This window comes from Didymosphaeria variabile (genome assembly GCF_027946475.1).
Source record: "Didymosphaeria variabile strain IMI 356815 chromosome Unknown scaffold_2, whole genome shotgun sequence".
Taxonomy (NCBI): Eukaryota; Fungi; Ascomycota; class Dothideomycetes; order Pleosporales; family Didymosphaeriaceae; genus Didymosphaeria; species Didymosphaeria variabile.
The window spans coordinates 768,166-795,516 of NW_026611621.1; the positions used below are offsets into that span (position 1 = coordinate 768,166).

Here is a 27,351-nt window from a genome sequence, read left to right on the forward strand (position 1 = left end):
ATGTTTGTGCATCTCCCAGTCCCCGAGTGCTCTCGCAAGGACTTCAAAAGAGCAAATACACATGGTCCGTTTGCATGCTCGTACAAGGCCGAAGATGAAGTCTTTGTCGGAAAGATCGTAGTTTACCGCGACGTCCCTGCCATCCTCAGCAATAGACAGCAAGGAGTACACTTTGTCGCGCATAACTCCACACTTCCGATCCGGGAGCATCTCGAGAAGCTGGACCAAGGTCAGCTCATAGGGAATACGTCTGACTCCACCCAAGCTAATCTTCAAGTGATATCCGAAGGTTTGGAGTATTTCATTTTGCAGTTTGAATCCCTCTGGCTGGGTCGACCAGAGTATATCTGCAATGTCGCGAATACGAGACATGCTCAACTCGGTATCGCCTGCTAAGAGAGAAACGGTGCTCGCCAAGGCAAGCTCCTGAGTTATCCAAGCTCTTGTCCAATATGGGTGATTGACGAGGGCTTCCCAACCTTCGCTGTGATTTACACGCGCAGCACGCGCAAGCGTACGATGAACGTGGTAGAAGTCGTGAGGGGCTTGCATTCGATATTGTGAATCATTACTCGGGATCGTGTCGAGAGTTGGAGCAGCATTTTGAAAGAAATCGACTAATGGCTCACTGTTGCCAAGCCATACAAGGACATGCTCTGCCGACGAATAGATGTTTCCCATTTGAGTGACTTGATGATTCCGCTCCTCCGTGTGGGCCTGATCAATACATATCGCGTCTATCCAGAGGGATTTATCCGGGTAGCTGGTCCGGGCCATGTTCAAGAAATTCCCTAAGTTGGGTCGTACAGACATCTTCTTTTGATCGATAGAGATCCATCGCGCTGGAGGTTCTTCACCCCACATATCTAACATATTATATACCTGATTAGCGCTAGCCAAAAACATGGAGGAGTATCGTACATGACAAACACGTATAGGTGGTCGAATCCAGCCTCTCATTTCTCAACTGGCATTGCAGCAGTCCATCGGAAGAAAGTGTAGGTAGAACGCGTAGGAGACGTATAGATGGCTCGCTGTGATCAAGAGGCTGGTGTTCGTAGTCCGGAAGATCAGGGATGGAGCCACTTTGATGTTCGGCCATGGAGAATGTGGGACCAGCCGTGGACGATCACTACCTGGGTAGCAATCAACGATGACAGTTGAGGTAGTCGCAGGCGGCGTCGTACGCGTGAAAATGACTTGACCTGCTCAAATATTGTGTAGTTGCCTGCTGCGAGGCTGAGGTTCGCTTGTGCCCTCAGCCACCACACGACATGTGGGGGCCGCCTGGCTTCATGTCACAATGTTTTGCGACCCCGCTAGTGCACCTTGTCTCCACAACAACCTTCTGGAGACCCGGCTCGCACTTCGCGATCTACGTAGATGAGTATCACGAACGAAGTGGATTTTAATTTACATGTGTATGAGAGTCCCTGTCCTTTTCCTCAGCTGACCGAACGCTCGTGAGCCCACTCCATGCCCAATTAGCACACATCCAACATCTAATGAAGCCTCAATACAAATGTCGCAAGCAGTGCATTGCTCGGTGGAGCTCAACGGTCGTCTTATCTGAAGTTGCTCTCTTGTTGGCAGGGAGAATACTGTTACGGGCATCCACGCCAACAAAATGCAGACGTCATGAACATGCGCTAAGCAACTGTCAAAGACGCGAACCGTCAACGCGCACTTACCCTAGATGCTGGGTCGATGATGCGATACCGAGGCTATCATCTAAGCCTTCATCATAAGACATTTTGCATCTCCTCACAGCTACCATACATAGACTCCTCACCCTCCATGCCTTCGTAGCGTCCAAACACCAAATTAATAGACACCTTTCTACAACCACACCATCATGTCGAAGCCACACTCCAAGACCGTCCGCGGAACATTTGACAACCCAAAGACACAAGCTGCCATCAAATCAGACAGCAACCCACCCCAATTAGGAGACCATGTTTCGCTCAAACCAGAGATCGACAACCCGCCCACGCCAGAGAACCAAAAAGCCAAAAAGGCCGCTTCATCGTTGGTCCCGAACTCGTCATCGGACACGAACGATGACGATCTGCCTCACTCCCAGAAGGTCAGAGGAACGCTGGCGAATTCGGATGGAAAGAAAGTCAACAGGACCCAGTTGGGCGACCCAGCGAGCTTGAAGGCGGAGACGAGTAGGACTGATTTGGGCAGGCAGACGGAGAGGGAGGGCAAAGAGAAGAGCAAGCTCTGAATGGACATGTATTGGCACTCTTATGAGGTTTCGTTTAACTATTAAATTTGAGATTGGGCATCGAAATCCATGTTCCAATGCGAAAATACCACGGGATAAATGACAAGTGCACCCCCATCACCCATCACGCCTGAACACCAAACACCAGAATGATCAAGACCAAGAACTCCATACAAATGTTTGATTCCTTCGTTATGCCCTTACTGCCGACGCAGACGTGACACCCACTTCCCAATCAACGACTGTGACTTCCCTTGTCGAGCTACACCATTCGACGCCACAGCACCCGCCTTCTCAGTCTTCTTCTTCACCAGGACCCTTGGTCTCCGGTAAGCAATCTCCTCCCGAGCACCTCCCGACGAGCTTTGAGCCGGAAGTTGAGTTGCAGCGCCTTCTATATTCCCATTCGGCAGTGTGAAGAAGGCGCACCTTGCGAGATGCAACTCATCGTTCGCTTCAAACTCAGCAGCTGACGAGAGCTCAGACGGTGCATCAGTAGAGCCTCGCGTAGGCGTATCTATGCGTCCTAAGTGCGTCTTGCCCAGCTCTGGAAGTTTGACATCCAAGGTACCGGCAGTGAAGATACTCGTTCTTTGCTGGTCTCCCGTGAACGAAGAAGCAGGAGAAGGCGGCGGTGCACTCATTCCGTTGGCTTCTTCTTCTGGTTCCTCGATGATGGTGGAAAGAGTGGCACCCAGGGTCTCGGGATAGCCGTGTTCTTGCTGGATCTGATACAGTCGCGGCGATGCGGCGCCCGTTCTTTCTTGGGCTGCGTCGTCGATGATGGATTCTCGTGGCTGGTCTATATTCACGAGAGGGTGGAACCGGGCGCAGAGGGGATAGTCTATGGCTTTACATCTGCGGTCGTACTTGGCCAGAATCTCCGCGCTGGGAGGCGGTAGCAGTGTCTCTGTTTGATATGTTAGGAGCGGTCAAGGTGGGATCGGCAGAGGTGGTGGGAGGCTTTACTGGAAGAATTTCCTACCGGCGTGCGGCTGAGATCTGGAAGGTTCAGCTTACTTGGAGATCTTGGTTGATTCTTCGTTGGTTTTCGTTTTCCGGGGGACAAGAGGAGCATCGGTGGATTTGGAGGCTGTCTCGGAACCTGAGACTTCTGCCGACGATGCCTGGGGCAGCTCACACCGTTCCTCTGGGGCTAGAAGCTGCGAATAGAAGACCTGTAAAGGAGTTAAGAAAAACAGGCTCTCGCTATGGAACATAAGGGCCACTTACCCAGTCTCGGATCGGATCGTCTTCCGCAAGACTGACGATAGACTCCCTCCTCTTGATGCTGGGCTCCGACTCTTTGTGCACGAGAGTAGGGGTGGCAGAGCTGACTCTGCTGTCCTGAACGTTACTGCTGCTGCTAGCGTTGGGACTCATGGGCAGTTCACAGTGCATCAAGTCTCTCGCACGGTTGAAGGGCTGTGTTTCTCAGCGATGGTAGTGAATCTGGGATAAATATCAGAGCCATATACCGTTGAGGATAGGCGAGTATATATTATTCAGTGTGTTGTTGAGAAAGAGGGGTCCGATATACTGGTACCGGACTGTCTTTGGGTACCCGGAAGGCTAGATGTGGCCACCTCGTCCTCTGAGCTGTTCCTGGAGCTTGCGCATGCCGACTAGGTGGGTTAGTAATAAGGAAGATCAAAATATCTCAAGAAGCCATCGAGCGACTTCAACTGACTGAGATATCGTACACTCAATGCGTGTGACAGATTGCATAGAGAAAGCAGCTGTCACTCACGCGGTGGAGACCCACAACCCAACAAACCAACGACCTCTCCAGAACCTCGGGTTCTTCAGTTCAAAGGTGACCCATAACGGTCAATCAGATACCAATGCGCCATATTCGAAGGATGGTGTGCGGGTTACTTCGCTGCCCAGCTCACTGGCTGTTTTGTTCATCCAAGCACAAGCCCAGTCAACAATGTCTTTTTACTATCGATACTCAACAAAAATTGGGTTCATTCGCAAAATCTGTCGTTCGTTGGCCACACCTCGTAAGGAGACGGCTGTCTTATCATCCGTCCACTTGACGGGAGGCGTCCAGCGGTATCAATTGTTCGATCGGCGAACTCTCGCAGCACATGAAAAATATCGCAAACTCGAAGCTCCTTCAAAAGCTTGTTTGAACACGCCGACCAGACCAACAGAATGGACATATTCGTAGCCACGGCGCGCATCCAGTGGTATACTCGTAACAGCAAACAGAAGGGGAAGACCAAGATGCCTAAGAACCCGCACCCAAATCCCACTCCAGCCCAACAGCCTCACCCCTCCTCTCTCGCTTCTCTCTGCGACTATATTGACGACCAAATAATCTACCTCCGCCGCCACTACTACGATGAAGATATGGAGTACTATCGCGCGGATCACAGGACTGCATGTTTGGCCCACCACTTAACTTTTGCTGCAATATCTCCAACACAGAACTCGTCATCAACATGTTCATCCTCAGGCCCCTCCTCTTCGACAACACGAACGCTCTCCCAACCCTTCGACCCAAACACCTGCACAGCCGGCGGGCCCTTCTTCTCGCGCTGCCCCTACCCCTTGGAGCCGAGTCAGCGCGAAGCAATCGAGGCATACATTCCAGCCACGGTGGTACAACTGCCGCTGATGTTCAAGATCAGTGGGCTGCGCGCGTGGCACGGGAAATTGGTTCGGCACGAGCTGAAGAAAGCGGGTAATGTACCGCAGAAGAGGAAGAAGAGGAAGAGAAATAAGCCGAAGGCCAACGTGCTGCCGTGGGAAGAGGGGCTAGAGAACTGGAATGGAAGCTTCCCGAGTGATGTGGTTGAGGTAGTGAGGGTTGACGGGTGCGGCGACGACAGCAGGGAAGAGGTGGTGCATAGGACGGTGCCAAGACGGAGGAAGAGAGGAAGGCGTAAGGCTGGTGTACAAAGAAAGAGAGAGGGGAGCGTGACGTGTCTTGATATGGATGATGGACATGTGCTTGGGCGAGATTGGGCTTGTTGGAAAGACGGCCCAATCATGCTCCTGCATAAGCAGAAAGTGGGTAACGAGGATGCGGAGGCGGGTGCGGTAAAAGAGAGGAAGAGTTCCGTTCTTGATAAGATGGGGCATGTGCTCAGGAGAGCGCAAAGATCCGTTCTTGACAAGGTGCCCTCGAGCGTTTCGTAGACATTCTTTTGACTCCAGCTTTCTGCAGCCCGCCGAAGTCAAAGTGAGTGTGTTGGGATATAATATCGATAGACTGCAGTAAACATATTGTAAGAAAGACGGATGCCAGTTCGATGTCTAGGATGGCTTGACGTTCACTGATTTCCTTGAGCGCAATGTCGAATAGAGTAGCACTTTGAAATCTTTTTTTTTTAATTTACCATTTTCCGTAAATCCAGTCGCGCAGCTCACGCGGCAGCTCCAAGCATCGACAGCTGTCCTGGAAATGCATATCCCAGGGATAGAATTTGCAGAAACAGACGAGAGTGATGGGGTCATGGTAGAAGTAGGCACTGGGTATCGGCCACACTAGGATTGCCAAGGCCACATGTCCCTGAGCAGCCCATGGGTGTGCAATGCAGCATTTCATCGATATCTGTGCATGCGAGTAGCAGGAAGAGAGTGTTTCAGAGGATACGTTTTCGACGTTCTTTTGGTCTTTGCACGACACTAAAATGTACGTGATGAGAAGCTGTCCTGGACCCGTTCCGGCTAGGTGCTCAAGCAAGCGCCATAGTTAGTACGGACCGAAACGTCGCATCACCACGTTCCTGGCCGTGGATACATGGGAGTCGCTGTACACATCGTTGCTAGCCTGGTCTACACGTCCCAAGTTTATCTATCGTTTGTTTCGGTCCTTGAATGCTTCAACATGAAGTGTTTCTTTTCCAGAGTGGCCAACACGAAAGAAGTGAGAGTAAAAACTGACTGGAGCGACTGTCATGATGTCGATCTTCTGGGCGTAGAGGGCCTTCTTCCAGTCTTCAACCGACTTGACCTTCTGTGGGCAGCCTAGGGTTGCTGCAAGGCGACGAGTTGGGAATGACTGCTGGCACGTTCTCCATCACAACCCGTTTCAGTATGGATATTCGGCAACGTGCAGGATCAGTGCGTCCCAGAAAACGAAAAAAGCAGGAGGGCTAGCGAATGGGGGCGCGTGGGTGGGAAAATGTAGATTAATTGTCCGTATTACCGCAGCGGCGGCGAGGGAGTGATACGCAGGTGATAGCGGTGATGGGGGTTGCGTGCTTGAATCATAGTGTGCAGTAGTCGTTTGCAGGGTCTTCCCAGGCGTTTCGCGTAGAGTCGAGGGCGCAGGACAAGCGTGAAGCTGCAGCGCCGGCAGCGTCCAGCCAGGCTCCTTGGGTGCTGGTAGGCGCAGAGCAGAGCCGTCGACGCGCTGGGTGTGTGACGGCGCCCGCGTGGTCTTCCCGTGCGGTGTTCGGGGTGGTGGACGGTTGGGCGAGCTGCGGAGCGAGGCACCCGAGTGGGTGCGGGCTTGGGCGGGCGGCCCTATCACCCATCCGCAAGGGGCCTGGTGGAGAGGGCGAGGACAGGGTTGGAGAGGTGGGCGGTGAGTGGACCTGCTGTGATGCTGCTGTAGAAGCCTTGGCTTGCTGCTGTCTCGAAAGAGTTTCACAGCGCAATCGTCCAGACGCGCCTGCCTTCTGCCAAAACCCACCGGAGCCCGTTTCTCTCTCGCATACACTGCCTCTCGTCCTCTGCACCGCTGCCAGCACCGCGTCCACGCCGAGCCATCACGACTGACCGTAGCGAAAGCGCGTCTGTTCGCCCTCCCGACCCCCGCCTAACCAGTGGCCCGCGCTGCGAGCATCTTCCAAGCTTCGGTTCGCCCGCCTCGCCATCTCTGCGGCCAAGCGATAAACCGCCCCTTCTCACTGCATACCGCACCTCTTGCCCGTCAGTCTCTGCCAGAATTCACATCTGTCCGTCTGTGTCGCCGACCCTTGGAAGACACGAGCATTGCAGGCTGACCGAGTCCGCTGTAGACCCCTAAGGCCCGCCATATCACCAGCCGCCGCTCTTGCCCTTACAAGTACCGCCAGCACGCCCATTACAGCGCGCATCCAGCTCCCGCGAAATGGCTGCTCCCACCACCCAATCTCTGAAGGTGTGCCCACCCGCATTCCCGCTTCTATACCGAGAAATGGCGCTAATCGGATACAGTGTGTCGTGACCGGTGACGGTGCTGTAGGCAAAGTGAGTACCATCCTGCGCTACGAGCAATCCAGAAGCTAACATCGTTTCCAGACATGTCTGCTTATTTCGTACACTACGAACGCGTTCCCCGGAGAATACATTCCGACTGTGTGAGTTGCCCGAGCTTGCAACGCCCAACTACCAGCTGACGCGCACCCAGCTTCGATAACTACTCGGCAAATGTTATGGTCGATGGAAAGCCCATAAGTCTTGGTCTATGGGATACTGCTGGACAGGAAGATTACGACCGCCTGCGGCCGCTTTCATACCCCCAGACCGATGTCTTTTTAATCTGCTTTTCCATCGTCAGCCCACCCTCATTTGACAACGTCAAGGCAAAGGTAAAGCTGCAGTCTATACCAGTAAACGATTCGCTGACAAGAGGCAGTGGTACCCAGAGATTGACCATCACGCGCCCGGCGTACCAATTATCCTCGTCGGCACAAAGCTCGATTTGAGGGACGACGAAGCGACCAAGGAGAGCCTAAGGCAGAAGAAGATGGCTCCTATACAATACGAGCAGGCTGTTATGGTTGCGAAGGAAATCAAAGCCCAGAAGTACCTGGAGTGCTCAGCGCTGACACAGCGAAATTTGAAGAGCGTTTTCGACGAGGCGATCCGGTAAGTCATGCAGTGCGTTAATTGTCCTAGCAAGCTGACATCTGCTGCAGCGCCGTACTCAGCCCTCGTCCACAGGCGACAGGCAAAGTCAAGAAGAGCAAGGGTTGCACTATCTTGTAGAGGCGGATGTAGTTGGGGTTGCGGTTGTGCATACAGGACACAGGGGATTGAATACCATCCGGCGACATCACGAATCGACAACCGACTCGACCCAGAGTCGAAGCAGCATGCAAACCACGGCACGGCCACGAATAACTACGCGGAAAGCCGGTTTTGACACACATACACACACTGAGGCGAGGGTGAGGGCGCATTTGAGTGGGCGAGTAGGCTCTATCATTTGGATTTTGGTTTACTCTAGGACTGCATCAAATCCGCAGATTAATGAGCTGCGTGTAGATAACGGAGCATGTGTGGTTTTGGGCTGCTTCTCTCCTTTGGCACGGATGACATTGGATTACGGCTTTTTATTCCCATAGATCTAGCATCTTGATCAGCATTGCATTGTGATTTCTATTCTTCTGAAGCTTGAATCATTACAGACTTGTGCATATGAATTGACGTAGTTGCGGCCGCGGTAGCCTAGCCAAGGTTCAGCGCAGTTGAGGCACGGGTACGAGCCCCACGATATAAGCTCCGCATCCCTGTCGTTCCTGCAAGCTCCAAGCTCCCGCCTTAACCCCGCGACCAACCAACCAACTGGCCACAGCATCAGACGACACAGCAGAGCCACAGTAAATCATGTTCCACGAAGGCAACTTACAGAGCGGCATAGCTCGCGCTATACAAGAGCAGAAGCTTGTCGGCTGCTTCATTCAAGGTAATTCATGTATACGTAGGCTAAGATCGAAGACTAATCATCGATCATAGACGGCGGAACCGAGAGCACGACTTGGGAGAACGAGTGGTTGAAGAGCGGCTGGGCGAGTGTTACCAAGACCTCCATTTCTAGGTGGACATCTAGCTAATTAACCGTGCAGTTATTGAGTCTGATCGAACAGAAAGCCGTCCTGTTGCGCCTCGAGGCCGGATCTACAGAGGCCGGTTTCCTCTCAGCCTTTTGCACCATATCGGAGATCCCTACGTTTATTGTAATACAGTACGTTGTACTTGGGCTTCGGCATAGCTCGTGGTAACATGATGTAGGAACGGACAGCTACAGGAACAACTCAGCAGCGGCATAAGCCAGAATGAGTTCATCAATCGCATACGGAAAGTCTTAGGCGCTCCCCCAATTCCAGGCACAGTGCAATCCGCAGACAGTACACTGGCGGCATCTACACCAGACTCAACACGTATACCCACGCCATCTCAGCCCACACCACCCGCCAACACACCCTCCGCACCGACACCGCCGCTTTCATCAGTAGCGAAAGGCAAGCAGAAAGCCAAACCGCCAGCCACACAGCCCGAGCCGTCGACGTCGAAGGCTCAACAGTCTGCGAGAGATGCGCTTCGAAAGAAGAAAGAGGAGGAGCGGGAGGAGCTTGCGCGGATAAAAGCACGGATCGAGGCGGACAAGGCGGAGCGCAAGGCACAAGCAGAAGCACGGAAGGCAGAACGCGAGAAGCTGGCGCAGTCGGAGCCTACGACGTCACCGTCATTTACGGTGGCGAGCTCACGAGGTTCAAATGCGAAGGAAGTGCACCTCAACGTGCGCATGTTCGATGGCGCAACTATTCGCTCTACATTCCCACGAACAGCGTCGTTACAAGACGACGTGCGACCATGGATAGATCGGGAGTTCACAACGAGAGCGGCAAACGCCAACGAGCGACAACCACCGTACTACTTCAAGCAGATACTCGCACCACTACCGAGTCGCGAGCTCTCCGCTGGCGAGGAAAGTCAGACACTAGGCGACATTGATCTCGCACCATCAGCGACGCTCGTACTTGTACCTGTCAAAGGGTATACTGACGCATACTCTGGCGGTGCAGGTGGCATTGTCTCCGGACCGGCAGGCAGCGTGTTCAACCTCGTCGGTGGAGCCTTCAATCTTGCTGGTTCCGCTGTGGGATACGTAAGCAACACTCTTTCTTCAGTGTTGGGAGGTGGAGGTAGTGCACAGCAAGGCAACCAGCCGCACCCGACCGATGGACGATCGCTAGGTAACACGCCGCAAGAGCCGTCAGGCTCGGAAGGTATTCGCGTGCGAACGCTTGCGGACCAGCGAGCGAGGGAGCCGAGGAACGAACAGCTTTACAATGGGAATCAGGTGCGTAATGACTAGCTTTGTGTTCACTTTTTGATGTTGGCTAATAACGGTACAGCTTAATTTTGAGCCGCGGGATGAAGATTCAAATCGGTAGCTTACTATAGAAGGCTTTCCCTTTTTAAACCGAGATTGAGTAACGGATCTGTATAGATAGCATCGAAGACGAAGCATCGAGAAGACCAGAAATCCAGAAATCCGACGGCTAAAGAACTCATTCAAACATATCTTGTTGATTCACCTATCTTTGCTTTCGTTGAACATTGAGTGGCACTTCCTGTGCCATTGGGTATCATCATGCTTTTGAATATCGCCGCCTCTTCGAAGAGTTGCCCGTCGCCTAATAGAACATGAACAGACCGTCACCTTTCTCACCTTCGTCACCATCGCCAACGAACTCTTTCCGTAGCAGGAGCCGGATTAGGGGGTCGTGGAGTTCCTTCATGTCGAGAATGCCGCGCTTCTTCTGATCGATGTACGACACATCGACGATCACACGCTTCAAATTCGTTGTTTTCAAAGCATTCTGATCCAATAGCGCAGCCAACCTGTCTGGAGTTCCGACACCAAAGTCAGTCCTACATTACGTTAGCAGCTTCTCTCACGGCATCGATGACGCATGTGAACGTACTTGTACTGTTCGAGATTCTCCACTTGTTCAGCAATCTTCATGTGCTTAGCGAACAGCTTGGTAACATTCGGGTTCCTGATGCCCTCTTTTGGCAGCCCTGTTCGCAACGATTTGAACACATCTGCAGCTCGTTGCCCGGACGCGGAGACCACTAGCGTATGGGGTGCTCCTCTAGATTCCTTGGGCGTGGCCTGAATGTGTTTGCACTGTTGCTTGAGAAACGCGGAGAGGTTCTCCAGAGTCCGCGGCCCAGTATAGCTAGTGGTGTCTTTGAGCGTGCGTGCTGTCTTCTTGTTAGATACCCTATACCATCAGAGCAAAAGCAGAATCCGTACTGGGCACAAATCTATCCTCCAACTCCACACTACTAAGCTCTTTCCCGTACAGCCTCGTCCTCGCATTCATATAATCGGCGAGCAACTGGCTGTCCATCTTTTCAAAGGCCCTGTTCACTCCTAGCTCTTGGTCCAGATCATCCTCATCAATCTCTTTTAGCTTCTGCTTTTTCTTCTGTTTCCTCTTCGCTTTCTTGGCGGCTTTCTTGCTTTCCGGTGTTGAACCTTCTACGGCTTCTCGCTTCCGCTTCTTGGATGAGGCGAGCGAGTCAAACTCGGCTTCAATGAGCGGGACGCCACCTTCGGCGTCGGAGTCTGTCATGGCGGGTGAGTTGTTTGAGCGTGGAACAGTGCTCGTCGGTGATGGCGGGTGAAACTTTTTGACGGGGCTGTGGCGCATGGTTGTGGCGGCTATCGATAAGGAAGGAGGGATGTGCGCTAGCGGAGCGGACGCGACGCGTTTGGCGAACAACAACGGTGCGTTGGAGCCGGCGCATGAGGTACGAGGCGCAACGATCTGAAAGGACCCTACGACACGATGTCGGAGTCTGCGCGAAAGAAACAGCGCTTGAGCCCAAGGATCTCGGGCGAGACTACAGATCATTCGTCTACGCTGTATAACGATGTATGCAACTCCGTCCAGGTGCGAACCATTCTCACACGCTGCAGCTCCACCGCCTCGCACATATTGCTCCTAAGCCTGTCACTCCTTTTCGTCGCGCAGCCAGCGCTGGTGTGACACCCAGAAGTGCGACAATTCGAACCCCAGGCACTGCGCGAACACCCCGCGGAGGCCCAGCTACACGCCCTCTTCCTGCGCGGAGAGCTGCACCGACCACACCCCATGCGATCCGCGCATTGAGGGAGCGCGCAAATGCCGCGAAGACGCCGGGCCATGTACGTCGGAGAAGCGGAAGGGTCCAGAGAGAAACACCCCGCGATCTCCTGCGGAATCTCAGCAGAGTACTTGCCCGAGATAGCCAGCCGATCCAGCCCACCCCCGGAGCAAAGTCAGGTCGGAGCAGGAATTCTGCGCTCGATCTCCCGGACATCGACGATGACGAGCCTACTGCGCCGCGGTTTTCTATGCCCCTCGATGATATGTATGATGATGATAGCTTCAACGAGGAACCGCCGCGGCAATCTATCCTCGCACCACTGCCGGAGTATGACTACGACAATGGGACGGTGCAGTCGATTGAGTTTGGGCGACGGGCGAGAAGCGAGGATCCGCGCTTGGATCGCATGTTCAACAAGAGGATTAGCGAGCAGTATGGGGAGTTGAATGATCTGACCATCAACGGGGAAGATTACGAACTTGACGGGAACTTCATCAACCGCAGAGGGACACTTCTACCGAACGATCTTTTGGAGCAGGTTGCCGAAGAGGACCTGGATAATACTACGACTGAGATTCGGGCGTTGACGGGGAGAAGAGACGGGAGGCCGAGCGATGTTGACCTGGGCGTGTTTGGGGATGTGGATGATGAGGATGAGGAGCCAACGTTTCGGTTTACTATTCCGCCACGTATGCATGTCCCTGTGGAGGACGAGGGAGACGAAGAAGATGAAGTCGACATGTATAACGAGACTCAACGAAGACTCAACGAGACCATCATCGAAGACGACGAGGACGTAGAAAACGACACACGAGCCGGCGCCGAACTAGTCAACGACGACGAAACCGCCCCGGTACTCGCCGATGACAACGAAACCGGCCCCTTTGAGATCGCAGGCTGGGAATCCGAGCCCGACGCCGAAGACGACGACGAAGATCTCCAAGCCTACCGCGGCGAAGTCTCCGCTATAGATCGCAGCCTGCAAACACCCGCGCCCGAGACTCCAGCCAAGAAGCGCGCAGGCCGGCAACGCAAAACGCTGAATATTTCTCGCTTCGGGCACGAGTACCCTTCCTTCCCGGCCGCTACCGTCAAAACACTTGCAAATGGGTTCATCAAGTCCCAAGGCAGCAAGACCAAGATCAGCAAGGACACACTGGCGGCACTGGTGCAGACGTCGGATTTCTATTTTGAGCAGGTAGGCGAGGACCTCGCTGCCTATGCGCAGCATGCGGGACGGAAGATGATCGAAGAGGGCGACGTAATTGCTCTTCTGAAGAGGTGTGTACATTTTACGTTTAGTCTGACTATACACACTGTATACTCGCTACACCGCGATGATGTTTACATGCTGACGGCCTCGCAGGACTCGCCAGGTTACAGATAGTAGTACAGTTTTTTCTCTGGCGCAGAAGTTGCTACCGAGAGAGCTGCTTCAGCAGCTGCGCATGGAGCCGTTGCCGAAGCTAAGGAGGCAGAAGCGGAAACGGATGGAGACGATAAGGGAAGAGGATGGGCATGAGTGAAGGGAAGGGATGAATGGAGGGAAGATGGTTATGACCAGTCGACGCTGTGGCGCACGCGTTTGGCTTGCCCGGATATGGGCTTCTTGACGACCATCCAGAACATGATTGATGTCGCGAGACTCAGCGCGTACCTGCATTGTTAGCGTCGCGTATGACAGATGGGAAATGGAGGCTTACCATGTGAAGATGTACTGTGTGTGGTTGTTGCGCAGGTTTACGACCGGCGCCCGTCCAATGGGTATGCCCTTGGGCTCACGCTCGTAATTGACGAGCAAATCCGGCACTGTATTCTATTAGATACCCACTTGAAATCGCAAGCTTGTTGCAAGACTCACCCATCGTCTCCTCCACCCACACAGCCTGGCTCCCCGTCCACCTCGCCATCCCCTCCACATCCGGGAAAAACCACTTCCCCTCCTCAGGAATATTCGTCGGCGTAAACATGTTTCCTTTCGGGGGTACCCTCAGTAGTCCCTCCACCGTAACCTCCCCTTCCGGCAGCGCCCCATTCTTCTTCCTAAACCACTGTTTTACAGTATCTTTCTTGATCCATCCCCTACAGCACAGAATCTTGCTCTTATTCCCCTGCGCATCCTCCCGCTCCAACGGCGTCACAACCGTAAACCCCTCCTCTCCATCTAACATCCTTGGCCCGATCAACATCTCCTGATCATGCCTCAACCGTCCCTTTGCGTACACTCTCCTGTAATCGAAATCTGGGATCGCCTCGGGGTCAATTCTCAGCGGCAGCTCCAACGGCGGAAACGTCAAGCGGTCTTCAAACCGCGCGACGAGCTCCGTTTTCCAGCCTAGACGTTGTACCTGCCAGCATCCTAGCACGAAGGCTGTGATCGGGATGATAGCGAGAATAATGAGGCCGGGCCCGTGTTGTTTACCGACACGCGCCATTTTGGCGGGGCGATCGAGGATCGAGACGAAGGAGGGGTCGAGGGGGGTGTGGCCGCTGTTGGGCGCGCCGCCCAGGTTGCGGCGGAAGAGGATGAAGCGTTGGCGGAGGCATTGTGGGTGAAGGGAGGGGCGGGCGCGCGATTGGGCGGTCGCTTTGAAGGGCTGCTGGGAGTAGTACCTCCGGAAGAGGTTTAGGAAGGGATTTGGTTTCGACATTGTGGTGTGTGTAGGAAGTTGCAGGGGCCGTGGTGAGGTCGGAAGAGATGGATTTAGTGGGGCTGGATGGGGTTAGTGGCGTGGAGCTATGAACTTTGGACGTCGCAATGGATGCACGTTTACTCTGCTGCTACACCACTACTTCTCAGTTCAGTATGGCAGACGTCGAAGTAAGGTCAGCTTCTGAGCTAGAAACCTCGAGTTCCAATAAGGACGAACTCGTTTCGCGGCTTGATGATCTGCTTGAACGATATCTTCTCACGCTAGATGCCTATCAGAAAGCACAGCAGCAGCTGACAAGGCACCTGTCTTCTGTAAGCAGTCTTTCGGTGGTTTGATTCGGAATCCTTGTACTGATCTATATCTTATAGGGCTATTTGGATTTGGCAAGGGCCAACTTCACAAACAATGCACGCGCTCGATATGGGCAGGACTACTACGACGAGCGAATGCAGGCTTCGCGAAAGATGTATGCGGGATTACTCGCGAAAATCAACGAATACTTACAGTAACAGCGCAGTAACTGAAGAAGAAGGCAACGCCATATTCTCCATAGAGTGTTCAGTCAAAGAGTCGAAAGCCAAGACTGAGGAATCCTCGTCACCAGACGCCGACTCTGCTGCAACCAAGGAGACCGGTCCTAGCGCAGAAGCAGATACGGATGGCGAAAAAGACTCGACCACATCAGATAAGCCCGCTTCAAAGGCTGACGATCCGACGGAGAAGGACGAGGAGAAGAAGTCACCCTCAAACGATCCCATTAGGTGGTTCGGTGTCCTTGTGCCACCTGCCCTACGCTCAGCTCAAGCATCTTTTGTATCTGCTGTTGAAGGACCTGTTGTTGAGATCTCGAATTTGGTAAAAGAGTTGAGACAACAGGAGATCGAGATCGGGAGGGTTAGGAAGCAGATCAAGAAGTTGTAGGCGCTGGCTAAATAGGATGTCCTCAAGGAGCGCAAATGACCTCAGAAGGCCATACAATTTCCGAATCACTCCAATGGAGAGTTCTTTGTACTCAATAAGACAAGCACTATATGATCGAGGAAGTCAGAATTGGGCGCGTCGAAGCCATAAGCCTCATAACACGAAGATAACACATGAACGGAGTTTCTGGATCCATTTGTCCTAGTCAGAATCCTCAATTCCTCGATCGTAAGGTACAATACCAAATATCAAAAAGCACAAGCATCGTTGCTAGCATACGATATGTCGAACAATCTGGCCCATCCTCGTTTCCTCTCCTCGTCCGCTTTCCGACACTAGTCTTTGTCGACCCTTCTCAATACGCCCGTCCTCCCACCTCTCGATCACACCGACTCCGTCGACGGCGAGGGCGCCTCACCTGTACATCCCCAACAAATTAGCCACCATATTCTTCACAGCATCACACAAGAAGTCACTCACCCAATCGAGTAGTATAAACCGTGCTCGTCGTGCGCGCCGTTAAAGTGACCGGCTTCGTCGCAAAATTCGTAACCGTCATCCTAGCTCTGAGGGGCGGGAAGAATGTCAGTGTGAGCTAAGCATTTGAATTGATGCGCCGTGCATGTCTCTACGCGGCGAGAAAGAAGTCTGTCCTCTGCCACGAAGACATTTTGACACCACATCCACGAGCTCACTTACGTCTGAGTAACCAAGGCCGTCCTTATAGCCGTCTCCGTTGTCCGTTGCGTTACGGGTACGCCTCTCGTGATGAGCACCGTAGATGTTGCGCGGGCTGTGAGTGTAGTGCCGGCTTTTGTTGTCAAGATTGTACTGGTCGTTCTCAACGTCGTGACGCGCGTTGCGACGGAGGTTTCAGTTGTACGTGTTGTCACTGTATTCGTCTTGTCTACGTTGCGGGTGGACGCTAAAAACTATGAGTAGATATTACGGGGAAGGAGGCGTGGGTCTGGTACTCTCGGTTGTTCGTGCTGTCTGCGTGAGAAAGCGTGTAGCCGCTGCAAATGCGAAGGCACAAAGTTAGTGTAAAGATTCTCTTGCTTTCGGACTGCAGGAAGGATACTTGCCTGCGGTAATGGTAGTACGATACGTGAAGGTCGTCGAAGCGGAGAGTGTGGAGAAGCGTGTGAATGTTTCACGAGGAAGGGTGGATGTTACGGTGGAGACGGTCGTTACGAGACTTGTTGACGTCGTTCGTGACTAGTTGCAGCCGTCGTGTTAGCCAAGGTCATCTAGAGATATAGTGAAGCATCTTGTCGGACGCTGCAGGAGGTCAGGGGAGTGGTGCGGCTTACAATTTGAGTCAAGGTCGCTGTTAGGTTTCTTGTTGAAGTTTCTCGGATCTAGAGAGAATAACATAATTAGCGGCGATCGACGTGGGATAACTTCATTCTGATTTCCTTGAAGCCATTTAATAATGGGATTTCTTCATCTTCTGACATACTGTATTCGTCAGGGTGGAGGTTATTTCCCTAGTCGTCGTTTCTCGAGCTATCGTGACTGTACTCGTCAACGCCGGCTGTGTTGCCGTTATAGTACTATGTCGATCGATCAGCCAGTCGATCAAATGTCAAGAGCTGATCATTTTCGCTTACACAGTAGCAGATATGATTTCGGTAGCAATAGAGCAGACCTGCATGGTATTAGCAGAAGCTTACTGTAGGTGGGCACCACTCTGGAAGTCTTTCCTCGACAACGTCGCGAGCGAACAGCACATCAACCACGGCGTTAGGAGACCTTACCCTCGTTATGGTCGAGGTACTACCGGAGGCTGATGTGGACGTATCTCCCGGAGCAGAGCTGCTTGTGCTGGAGCTTAGTATGTCAAAGCTACTTGGCACGATAGAGCTACTGGCGGGTACGGAACTACTCGCAGATGTGCTTGATGCGGGTGTAGAGGACGATGAAATCACGGGAGCCTGTATGCATTAGCGTAACAGAGGGTTAGCGAGGACCTGTGTGCTTGTATTGTGCCTGGTAACGAAATGAAACAGAAAAGAAAACGCTGCGAGCAGAATGGGTGAGCTATGGGTGTGACAAGATAACATGAAAGTGTGGAGCTTAGTCGTGAAACGCGTCTATCGCGGATCACATTTTCTACATTGTATGTAAACAAGAGAATGAACGCTGCCCCATGAAGCGCCTCGGTCCGGAATCAGAATACGGCAGTGTTACCCCTTCCTTGCTCGAGCTGAAGTTTCATTGCCGCCTATCCTTTCACGCGCCATGCGAAATTCCCGCCGCGATGGAAGCCACCAGTCATTAGTGCCAATACACTTTGGAATCTTGTGGCTCAAGTTCTTCCAAGGGCCCTTAACTAAGGATTGCATCGTTGAAGTCAGTAAGGAACCATTCGGCCAGCACAATCAACAATAACAAAATTAAACACTCCAGACATGCAGCCATAACCGAGTTGAGTTGAGAGTTATGTTGTTCTGGGGACTGATGCTCTAGAAAGAGAAAGTGGCCACGCTTGTCGCAGCACCAAACATCTGTAATGTTGCAGGAAATGTCGTCTCGTAGCTGCGAAATCATTGGAAGCTGATTCCACATGGTAAGTTTTCATTCATTTCCGCTACCATCGTACTCCTGCAATGAGTCAGTAACCTAGCGCCGCTTGGGATCTGAAATCGCACGTACAACTCCCGCACCCCAGCCATCTTGATATAAGGCATCTACTTCCGAATACCTCGAGCCTCGTCGAACCCTCTCAGATTGAGGTTGTGTGACCGCAGGAGCTTCCCCGACGCTTGCTCCGAGGACCACAGACACACGTCTCAGCCAGTTTCTGGTCTGCGTAGCTGCAGCGCGTGTCGTTTTCGTGATTGAGGGCGCAAGTGTTTCCCGGAGAATTTGGAGTGAGCCGCGACGCTGAGCCCTTCGCATTTCTTTCTTCTTCGTGCGTGCCATGTTCTTTGCAATGATTGAGAGTATGTATCGAGGTTGGTTGGTTACTTGGACCTCTAGCAGCTGATGGTTAGGTTTCTCTGAATAGATGCGAAACAAGGGCACAAGCAATGAACCTCGGGAAAAAGAGCCCAGAACCGGAATTGGGGCCGTACTCATGATTACCGTCAACTGTAAACCTGTCTATAGCCGTTTGCGATCGTTGCAATACCGGCTGCGTGGAGTGGATGATCTGCAAGACTGAAACAAAGCAAACATCCCACAAATTCAGCCTACGAAAGCTTCTAGCAAGGGAGGATGACCACAGATGAAGAGTGTTGCAAACGGTCTCGACTGCCGGCCATTTCCGTGCTGAGGAGGTGACTGTGAAGAGGGCATAGTATGTTTTTATCCCAAGCGTGCGGTCAACCATCTTTGAGTTTTGATTACCACGCGCAAAATATCACTACCAACTGAGAATATAGCTTTGATCAGGCGTTGTTGCTGCATCAACGATGAAGATGCCAATGTTGTTCCTCGCAGTAGTGGCCATCTTACAATTTCTTGCTCCGTTCTCATCGGCAGAACTTTCACCAAATGGCCAAAACTTGTTTGTATATTTTTCACAATCCTCTGGAAACAACGCCACTCTGATCGACACTTGCAACAGTGCTGCGGTTGACGTCGTCATCCTTGGATTTGTGCGCAGTTTCACTGGCACTGGAGGCTACCCATCAATCAGCTTTGGGCCATCAAACTGCAATGCTACCAGGTCGGTCGATGAATATGTAGCACCGGGGCTTGCACGCTGCAGTGAGCTAGGAGGGCAAGTGAAACAATGTCAAGGGATGGGAAAGAAAGTGTTTGTGAGTATTGGCGGATCGACATCCAACACTACGTTTGAAGTAGGCAGCAAGGGGCGTGAGGAAGCTAAAAGAGCTGCAAAAGTCATGTGGGATCTCTTTGGCCCTGGAAAAGACGCGCAATCTCTACGACCATTTGGCCCGGATGTTATCGTTGATGGTTTTGACATAGGTAATGTCTTCATAAATCACGCGACCAGCTGGAGTGACTGACTGATAACCGCAGACCATGAGGAGGGCTCCTCGGATAATTACGACGTCTTCCTCTCCTCGCTACGATCCTATCGCAGCTCGGTCCTTAAGCCCTTCTACCTGTCAGCTGCTCCAGTATGCACGTCAGGAAACGGAACCATATCTAGAGCCACATTAGCTCTCGTGGACTTCATCTTCATCCGGTTTTATAACTCGGCCAAATGTTCACTTGGTACGCCGGGTTTTCCTCAGTCACTCAAGGAATGGTACCAACAAACCATACCCTCGCCACACTTGCCGTTTCCGAAAGTGTTGCTGGGAGGCTTGAGCTTTGACAACGGCAACACGGGTTATGTGTCAGCAGAAACATTTCGGGATGCAATCCAGGCTGCGAGGCGACCTAAACTTGATTGTTGGTGGAATGAGCACAAGTTCGGCGGAGTCATGCTTTGGGACGGTCCCAGAGGACTAAAGAATGAGGTGACTGATGGAGTGGATTACTTGACATATGTCAAAGATGTACTAGCTAAAGATTAACTCGTCTGACACTAATTACGTTACATTCTTTGTTAAGTAGGTCTTTCGTCCTTCAAATGCGGAATGCGCCTGTTTGGCGGATACTTCGCACATGTGGAATGATTATCCCTGCCCTTTGTTGCCGCATTAGCCGCGCGCAGTGAGCAGATCGTTCCATGGTTGGAAGTATGGGATTTCCAGACTGCACTTTGAGTCATCTCAAACCATTGGAATCTTCCGAAAAAAAGTTTACGGTCGCATCGGCTTTATTGCTAGACTCCACGGGTCATCTCATGCGCATCACATGGGCTGAAGGCAGCAAGTTAGGATAGATGGATCGTATAGAGGTCCCCTAAGGTCAGGTATTGGGGTCGATGATTACTGAGGGACCGGGATGAACGCTCAGAGAGATGGCGGGGAGAAATTCGAAAGCGAAGTCTCGCGGAAGTCATGCGATTGTGAGAGAAGAGGGGCTGACGGGAATCAAGAAGGCGAGAAAGAGTTGGGGAATAAGGATACAGGAGGACGACGATGGGTCAGTGACATTGTGTCGAAGGAGACACAGGCCAATGAGGACATAGCGGTCCAGGAAACCGGAAATCATGAAGAGAAGGTGCCGGTTAGCGATAGAATGGCGAAAGAGGAACATATCAGTGAAATTACGGAGAAGGAGCCTTCTATCAACCCAGAAGATACGGTCGATGGGTGTGGATATCCTGAAATACCTGACCCCTATGACCGATCTCGTACCCTCAATAGGAGCGACCTCCGGAAACAGCGCATCCTCTTCTGGTGCGTCATTGCTGGCCTCAACATTGGTATGACATGATTGCAGTTTTCGCAAACACAGGAGTTGTTGTGTTTATTTTCATCATCTTCGTCAAGACCAAGGACTTCCTTTCTTGTTTACTCTCAGCATTCGGACTGTTAACAAGACGTATCTACCGCATCTTCAAGCCGTTGCCTCCAGTTCCCCGACAATGGATCCTGACTCTGATTCCTGCATACTCCGAGAGTGAGGAGCAAATCGTGAAGACAATATACTCACTCCGCGACAACGAAGTTGGGAAACATCGTCAGGTCATGGTTGTGTTACTTGATGGGAAGCCTCGTGATGTACGCAGTCATCTGACGCACATCATTCGCGATTTCGAAAGACCCTACGTATCACTCAAGCACAAACGTGGCGTTCTGAAGATAACGGCAGGGTTTGCAGAAGATGTGCCTGTCATCGTCATCGAGAAAGTCAAAAACAGCGGTAAGAGCGAGAGTTGAGACGACTGTAGCGTTCATGCTAATCCTGAGAACAGGGAAGAAAGACTCACTTGTTCTGTGCCACGATCTTTTCAACATACCGCGAGATAATATTCCACTTTACACTAGACTGCTGAGGGAGGAGATCTGGACCAACATTCTACCAGTCCTAACCAAAGGGGAAGATTTCACGACCTTCGATATGATCTTTTGCACGGACGCTGATTCAACAATCTACAAAGGAGCTGTAGCGAGTCTAGCAGAGGCGCTTGCGAGAGACAAGAATGCCATAGCCGCCTGCGGACTCGTCTTTGTAGAACTAGAGCCTGGTTACGAGTGGTCTTTCTGGAATCTGTATCAACAATTCCAGTATACTTATGGTCAATATGGTAGGCGCTCCTGCCCCGTATTTCCAGAGAACAGCTACAGACTGATATCGAAACGTGACGATCATCTAAATCGTTGTGGTCTAATTCTGTCTTCACGGGGTCTGCGCTAACGTCCATCTTGAAATCTAGTTCGTAGACGAGCAGAGAGCTTTATCGGAAAAGTCTCTTGTTTACCTGGTTGCATTACCATGATAGCAGTGCGTGATGAGATGGCAGGAGCCATTCGAAAGTATGCCGAACCAATCACAGTATATCCAGTGATCCATCATCAAGTTCAATATCTTGTAAGGTCGTTGCCCGCTCACAGATTTCTCGAAGTCTAACATTGCGCGACAGGGTACCGATCGACGTCTAACTTACTCAATGCTTTCTCAAAGCAAGAAGCTTCGCACGCTGTTCGTTTCTGAGGCAATCAGTGAAACCATCGCACCTCAGTCTCTACAGCACTACTTGTCTCAGCGCCGGCGTTGGGGCTCGAATGCATACTTCAACAACTATTTTTACTGGATGGGTGAGAACGTGAGTATTTTATGGATCGGTTCGGCAGATAGGTCAGGCTAACCCAAGTGACTTTAGATGATCATCATCACACGCATTGCTGCATCGGTCGACGTTATCCGACTCTCCTTCGTGTATTATCGGGTCATCAATACAGCGTTATTTCTGAAAGGCCTGTCGGAAGGCATTAAGCTTATGCAGATCATGCCACTGCTCGTCATTGCCTTCCTCCCAACGATATGGTATCTTTACACAGTCTTCGTGCTGGAGCCTGAACTCCGGAGAAGGGCACATAAGCTTCTCATTGGCTTTTGCATCAACAAAATCATCAGCTACGCAATCTCAGTCACAATCTTCACGAAAGTAGCCAAGAATCTCGGAAGTCAAGGTAAGTTGGTACCGAATATTCCCGCGACAAAGGGATCGTCCTTCAGATCCGCACGCATTCGGCACGCAGGACAAGGACGCTGATTGACGTTCCACAGTTTGGGGTTTGTCTGGAGTTACGGCTACGTCGGCAACCGCGGCTGTAACGCCTGTCGCGGCTACGACGGTAACTTTGCAAAGGGCGGAAGAAGGTCACACAGAGCTTCAGTCAGACGCTGATCGTGAAGAAAATGAATTCAACGTTCTGTGATGCACACAACTCATCGTAACATTCATCAGCGTATCCGATTTATCTGAACTCTTGCACAAACACTTTGCTAGTATGTAGTCTGTCCACAAGCCTAAAGTCAATGCCTGTTTGTCTCATGCAGATCGCGAGGGCGTCGAAGTTGTCCTTGAGGTAAGATGGATGCCATGAAGCATCCTCAAGTTTCTCCATCCATTCCACGGCCTCGCTTTGTACCAGCGGATCGTGAAAAGCCAAGCGGCTGCATCCAATCCTCCGCAGTCTCTCGGCGAAGGCGAGACCCGGTGAGCCTGACAATAAGGACTGTCCCGGCTTGTAGCCGATGCCGACAACGAGAATCCGTGGAGACTTGCCTACCAATAAAGAGCTGACGCGAGCATGGAACTTGCGTGCCTTTGTGCTTGGTCGTTTCCGCATCTGTTCAGTTGCCTTCTCTAGGACAGGAAGGCTCTTGTTATTTGCGAAGAGGTAGAACGGGTTGACGGAAATGCAGGTGCCGCCAACACCGAGTCCAGGAAAGTAGGGCGTGAAGCCGTACGGTTTTGAGCTGGCAGCGCGAATCATCTCGTCCGCATCGATACCATGCGAGCGAGCGGCATCTGCCATTTCGTTGACGTAAGCGATATTGACCATGCGCTGACAGTTCTCGAAGAGCTTGGTCATCTCTGCTGTTTCAGGCGATGAAACAGGGACGATGTGATCAAACACTTTGGCGTAGAGGCTTGAAATGAGCGTCAATGCTTTAGACGTGAGTCCTGAGACAAGCTTGGGGATCTTATTCGGTGCAGGTTCGGTTCGACCTGGGTCCACGCGCTCTGGCGACATTCCGCAATGGTAGATCTCTTTGTACGTGTTGAAGAATTGACGAGTAGTTCCCACACATACGGATGATTCAAGAACTATTACTGATCCAGGGCGAGCGCAGTTCAGAGTCGTGGAGATAGCGGATAGAAGGTGTATCAGGCTGACTGAGCGATCCTTCTTGAGTGGTGTTGGTACGGAGATCAGATAATGCGTTGCTTGATTCAATTTCGATTTATCGGCGGTGAGGGACACTCTGGGAAGACATTGGAAGGACTTCTCTAAGTCGTTGATGCGCTTTTGGGAGATGTCGAATCCGATGGAGTTGTAGACCTTCCCAAATTCGCGAAGCAGCGCTTCACCTACAAAGCCTACGCCAATGACACAGACGCATGGCTCAGTAGTTTCGATGTCAATTGCGTTTTGTTGGGGAAGAATTGGCCATGGTTTGGAAACGAGCTGGCTTGAGTGCCTGCTTCGATACGTGTAAGTCATATCTCACAAAGACTCCTAAAGAGTTGTGTTGCGCAGCGAAAGCAAAGAGCGAGAAATGCGTGTGAGATGGTGTAACGGTCCAGAAACATGACTGAAGTATCCTCGGATGGCCTGATATCGACGCGAATGAGATCCACATAGCTGTTTGCGACATCGTAGAAGCTTTCCAAATACCTGGTAATGACTCCTCGAAGCGTCTGGACTTGCTCCACTCGCTTTCATGCCGGGTTGTAGGGTCGATGCCAAGAGGCAACATAGACACGGCGCACCATCCTACGGTGGCTTTGCGTACTATTGCATGTGCCAGTCCTTGTGGGGATCCTCTTTTCGAAGATGGCTCTTTTCATTAGTACCATGCTGCTGGCCCCAGAACGCATCTTAGTAAATGTGTAAGCTGCCTAAAACAAAAACACTACCACTGTCAGAAGGAAAAGCACATTCAACACCAATAGAGATAGAACGATGCGCGGGAAATACTTATCCGACCGGATCCACAAGGAGAAGGGACGGATGATAAGCCTCCAAGGTTGACTGTTGTAGTTCGAGGAGGGCCGTATCATCAGAAAACGTAGTCTATCTCTTACAGCAGCATGGCTCTTCGGAGGTTGTCTCAAGACGGAATATTGTATGTCTTCTGGCTCTTCACACATCACGAGCAGTAATCCTCCCCGTTACATGAGTGGAAATTCTTGCCATTCTACTCCTTCTTTTCCTCCTTCTCCACCCTCCTCTTCTGAATTTCACTATTTCCTTTGATACTCCCCTCCAACCCCGCATGCCGATTCGGATCGTCCCCCGGAATCTTCATCTCGAAAACCTCTCTCACAGCGGCATACTCAAAGTACCCGCACCGCGCAATCGGCACCGTCTTACTGACATCGATCTTCCCATTCGTCAAAACCCCCTCATCAATGTGAATCCCAATCACCCTTCCTATCACAACGTCTACCGCACCCATGGGCGGATTACCAGGTAAGCGGAGCGTGGTGTAGTGCGTGCACTCGAACTTAATCGGACTCGCCTTTACCATCGGGACCTTCGTTTCCTTGCCTCTAACCAACACAGAGTTGAGCGACGCATCTTCCTTCTCCAGTCCCGCTTTCTCAAATTCATCAATCTCGGGAGGTGTCTGCTCAGACGTAGCATTTACCGCATCTTTCAGCGCATAGGTGGCGAGGTTCCAGCAGAAGACGCCTGTTGATTCGACATTGACGACTGTGTCTTTTTGGCTTGCGGAGGGCGTTTGATTGGCGCTGAACATGACGTAAGGCGGGTCAAAAGTGAGGTTGTTGAATTGGGAGTAGGGGGCGAGGTTTGCGGTGCCTGAGGGGGAGAGAGTGGATATCCAGCCTATGGGGCGTGGGATTACGCATGCCTGATAGACTGTTAGAGAGACTTCGGAACTGATTCTGGGGTTTTGTAGATCAAAGGAGAAGAAAGGATATGTAGCGTGAGATATAGCTGTGTGGATACTGCCTATAGTACTTTTAAATAATCATATCGTGACATATGGCAACATATCAGACGCAGGAGAAGCGCGACCACAACAGTACCTGTTCATTGTAAAGGCAATCTTGCAAAGTCTACCAACTGCAGAGGAAATAGCAAGTACCAACATACCTTGAAGGGGTCATGTGGAAGCCCATGATCAGTCTTCCCAGGTTCGTAAAACATTATCTCGCTCTTTTCTCGATTTTACAACAATCTCAATCAAGCCAGTGAACTTGGTGCTTGGTATTGATTTTATTCGTCTTCCAGGACGAGGGGTGCTTCCTCGTTGTCGGCCTACCTACCCCACACCCCACCAACCAGCCGAACCGGCACCTCAACACGGTATCCCTGAAGTCCGAGGGTTTGACGGACGCACTAATGCACGTATCCACCGCCGAGACCCCTTTGGGCGTTAGTTTTACTACTGACGTTGTATCTACATTTAGTATCGTTTCCGACATACTACCTAGATGCGGTACCTGTTTCCGATGTATGTTCGTACATAAAGTACAGCTATAGGAATTTGAAAAGCAATCAAGGAGGGAATTTTACATCTTGACAACATGGAACGTAATGTGGTAATCACAGGCGCATCGTCCGGCCTCGGCCTCGCGTTTCTGAAGCACTACGCCGCGCAGCACTCAACTCGTGTCATCGCACTGGATATCTCTCCTCTACCTACCGACGTCTCGTCGCTCGAAAACGTATCGTCCTACAATGCCGACGTTACGTCTGAGGAGTCGCTGGAGAAGGTTTCCGCCGATCTGAATGGCTTACCTATACACATCCGTAAGCCCGTCTTGCTCACTTACTTCCTCGTTTACATACAAGATACATGCTGACCAAAGGTTTTGCCATTGGACAGTGATACACTCGGCCGGCATCCGCGGTCTCGTACCCTCAGTCCTCGCAGAGAAAAGAGACGTCGCAGCGGCCGAAACGCTGCAAGTCATGGACCGCACCACCTTCATGCGCACCCTCGAAATTAACACATGGGGCGCGTTCGCTACAGTCCGCACTTTCATTCCAAATCTCCAGAGCGTAGTGTCACACGAACCTGCAGCTACCCCGCCAAAAGTTATCATCATGTCTTCTCGCATGGGTAGTATCTTCACCAACATTAGTGGAGGCGGGTACGCGTATCGCGCGAGTAAAGCGGCGCTGAATGCAGTGGTGAAGAGTCTGAGCGTGGATGTGGAGGGTGTGGTGGTGCTAGCAATGCATCCAGGAAGGGTGGAGACAGGCTTGGTGGGATGGAAGGAGGAGGGAGCCATAAGTGCGGAGGAGAGTCTGCGCACGTGTTTACCGGTTATTGAGAGGGTAGAATTGATCGACAGTGGGTTCTTCTTGGATAGGTTTGGGGAGGGAATAAGGTGGTAGATGGGAGTGATCGCGAGTGTGCATTAGCAGCGGCATTTAGAGATGTTGGTTGGTATTTGCTGGGTTTCATTCATATCCAATTTCAAGCAAGATCAACAAATATACACAATCTTCGCTGAAGAAACCTACTCAGTATAGAGAATCTGGCCAATATCGACAAAGAAGACCACAGTGAAAGGGGGAAGGAATGACAGTCCACCTATGCAGGTTTCCTTCCAATTACGTCAGGATGTATTCGCGGGAGTTGAGTATGGTTGATCGATGCCACGATTTCGTCACATGTTGCTTATCCTGAGCG

The 27,351-nt window shown here is 51.7% G+C and overlaps 13 protein-coding genes across 13 annotated transcripts; 8 read left to right on the forward strand and 5 right to left on the reverse strand.

Moving 5' to 3' along the window:
- Positions 1–1,855: 1,855 nt before the first annotated feature.
- Positions 1,856–2,230, forward strand: N0V89_001939 (uncharacterized protein; the record flags this gene model as incomplete). Its single annotated transcript, XM_056210750.1, has 1 exon — positions 1,856–2,230. One exon carries the CDS (start codon positions 1,856–1,858, stop codon positions 2,228–2,230), a length of 375 nt encoding a protein of 124 aa, XP_056074223.1.
- Positions 2,231–2,430: 200 nt separating this feature from the next.
- N0V89_001940 (uncharacterized protein) lies at positions 2,431–3,613 on the reverse strand (the record flags this gene model as incomplete). The annotated part of the gene is made up of 3 exons (XM_056210751.1): positions 2,431–3,118; positions 3,251–3,408; positions 3,464–3,613. The coding sequence occupies 3 exons, from the start codon at positions 3,611–3,613 to the stop codon at positions 2,431–2,433; spliced, it is 996 nt and encodes a 331-aa protein (XP_056074224.1).
- Positions 3,614–7,301: 3,688 nt separating this feature from the next.
- On the forward strand, positions 7,302–8,161 carry RAC1 (Rho GTPase protein rac1; the record flags this gene model as incomplete). The annotated part of the gene is made up of 6 exons (XM_056210752.1): positions 7,302–7,331; positions 7,388–7,420; positions 7,472–7,530; positions 7,581–7,761; positions 7,809–8,041; positions 8,092–8,161. 6 exons carry the CDS (start codon positions 7,302–7,304, stop codon positions 8,159–8,161), a joined length of 606 nt encoding a protein of 201 aa, XP_056074225.1.
- Positions 8,162–8,782: 621 nt separating this feature from the next.
- On the forward strand, positions 8,783–10,274 carry N0V89_001942 (uncharacterized protein; the record flags this gene model as incomplete). The annotated part of the gene is made up of 4 exons (XM_056210753.1): positions 8,783–8,861; positions 8,912–8,970; positions 9,022–9,140; positions 9,188–10,274. 4 exons carry the CDS (start codon positions 8,783–8,785, stop codon positions 10,272–10,274), a joined length of 1,344 nt encoding a protein of 447 aa, XP_056074226.1.
- Positions 10,275–10,596: 322 nt separating this feature from the next.
- Positions 10,597–11,544, reverse strand: cms1 (the record flags this gene model as incomplete). The annotated part of the gene is made up of 3 exons (XM_056210754.1): positions 10,597–10,834; positions 10,888–11,170; positions 11,223–11,544. The coding sequence occupies 3 exons, from the start codon at positions 11,542–11,544 to the stop codon at positions 10,597–10,599; spliced, it is 843 nt and encodes a 280-aa protein (XP_056074227.1).
- Positions 11,545–12,096: 552 nt separating this feature from the next.
- On the forward strand, positions 12,097–13,587 carry N0V89_001944 (uncharacterized protein; the record flags this gene model as incomplete). The annotated part of the gene is made up of 3 exons (XM_056210755.1): positions 12,097–12,119; positions 12,203–13,342; positions 13,428–13,587. 3 exons carry the CDS (start codon positions 12,097–12,099, stop codon positions 13,585–13,587), a joined length of 1,323 nt encoding a protein of 440 aa, XP_056074228.1.
- A 173-nt stretch (positions 13,588–13,760) lies between these two features.
- On the reverse strand, positions 13,761–14,712 carry SHY1 (surf-like protein; the record flags this gene model as incomplete). Its single annotated transcript, XM_056210756.1, has 2 exons — positions 13,761–13,870; positions 13,923–14,712. 2 exons carry the CDS (start codon positions 14,710–14,712, stop codon positions 13,761–13,763), a joined length of 900 nt encoding a protein of 299 aa, XP_056074229.1.
- A 155-nt stretch (positions 14,713–14,867) lies between these two features.
- Positions 14,868–15,636, forward strand: N0V89_001946 (uncharacterized protein; the record flags this gene model as incomplete). Its single annotated transcript, XM_056210757.1, has 3 exons — positions 14,868–15,026; positions 15,084–15,181; positions 15,228–15,636. The coding sequence occupies 3 exons, from the start codon at positions 14,868–14,870 to the stop codon at positions 15,634–15,636; spliced, it is 666 nt and encodes a 221-aa protein (XP_056074230.1).
- Positions 15,637–19,302: 3,666 nt separating this feature from the next.
- Positions 19,303–20,132, forward strand: N0V89_001947 (uncharacterized protein; the record flags this gene model as incomplete). Its single annotated transcript, XM_056210758.1, has 2 exons — positions 19,303–19,312; positions 19,630–20,132. The coding sequence occupies 2 exons, from the start codon at positions 19,303–19,305 to the stop codon at positions 20,130–20,132; spliced, it is 513 nt and encodes a 170-aa protein (XP_056074231.1).
- A 373-nt stretch (positions 20,133–20,505) lies between these two features.
- N0V89_001948 (uncharacterized protein) lies at positions 20,506–21,386 on the forward strand (the record flags this gene model as incomplete). Its single annotated transcript, XM_056210759.1, has 2 exons — positions 20,506–20,929; positions 21,028–21,386. 2 exons carry the CDS (start codon positions 20,506–20,508, stop codon positions 21,384–21,386), a joined length of 783 nt encoding a protein of 260 aa, XP_056074232.1.
- A 1,542-nt stretch (positions 21,387–22,928) lies between these two features.
- On the reverse strand, positions 22,929–24,182 carry N0V89_001949 (uncharacterized protein; the record flags this gene model as incomplete). Its single annotated transcript, XM_056210760.1, has 1 exon — positions 22,929–24,182. The coding sequence occupies one exon, from the start codon at positions 24,180–24,182 to the stop codon at positions 22,929–22,931; it is 1,254 nt and encodes a 417-aa protein (XP_056074233.1).
- A 697-nt stretch (positions 24,183–24,879) lies between these two features.
- On the reverse strand, positions 24,880–25,856 carry N0V89_001950 (uncharacterized protein; the record flags this gene model as incomplete). The annotated part of the gene is made up of 2 exons (XM_056210761.1): positions 24,880–25,557; positions 25,803–25,856. The coding sequence occupies 2 exons, from the start codon at positions 25,854–25,856 to the stop codon at positions 24,880–24,882; spliced, it is 732 nt and encodes a 243-aa protein (XP_056074234.1).
- Positions 25,857–26,236: 380 nt separating this feature from the next.
- N0V89_001951 (uncharacterized protein) lies at positions 26,237–27,053 on the forward strand (the record flags this gene model as incomplete). The annotated part of the gene is made up of 2 exons (XM_056210762.1): positions 26,237–26,462; positions 26,539–27,053. 2 exons carry the CDS (start codon positions 26,237–26,239, stop codon positions 27,051–27,053), a joined length of 741 nt encoding a protein of 246 aa, XP_056074235.1.
- Positions 27,054–27,351: the final 298 nt, after the last annotated feature.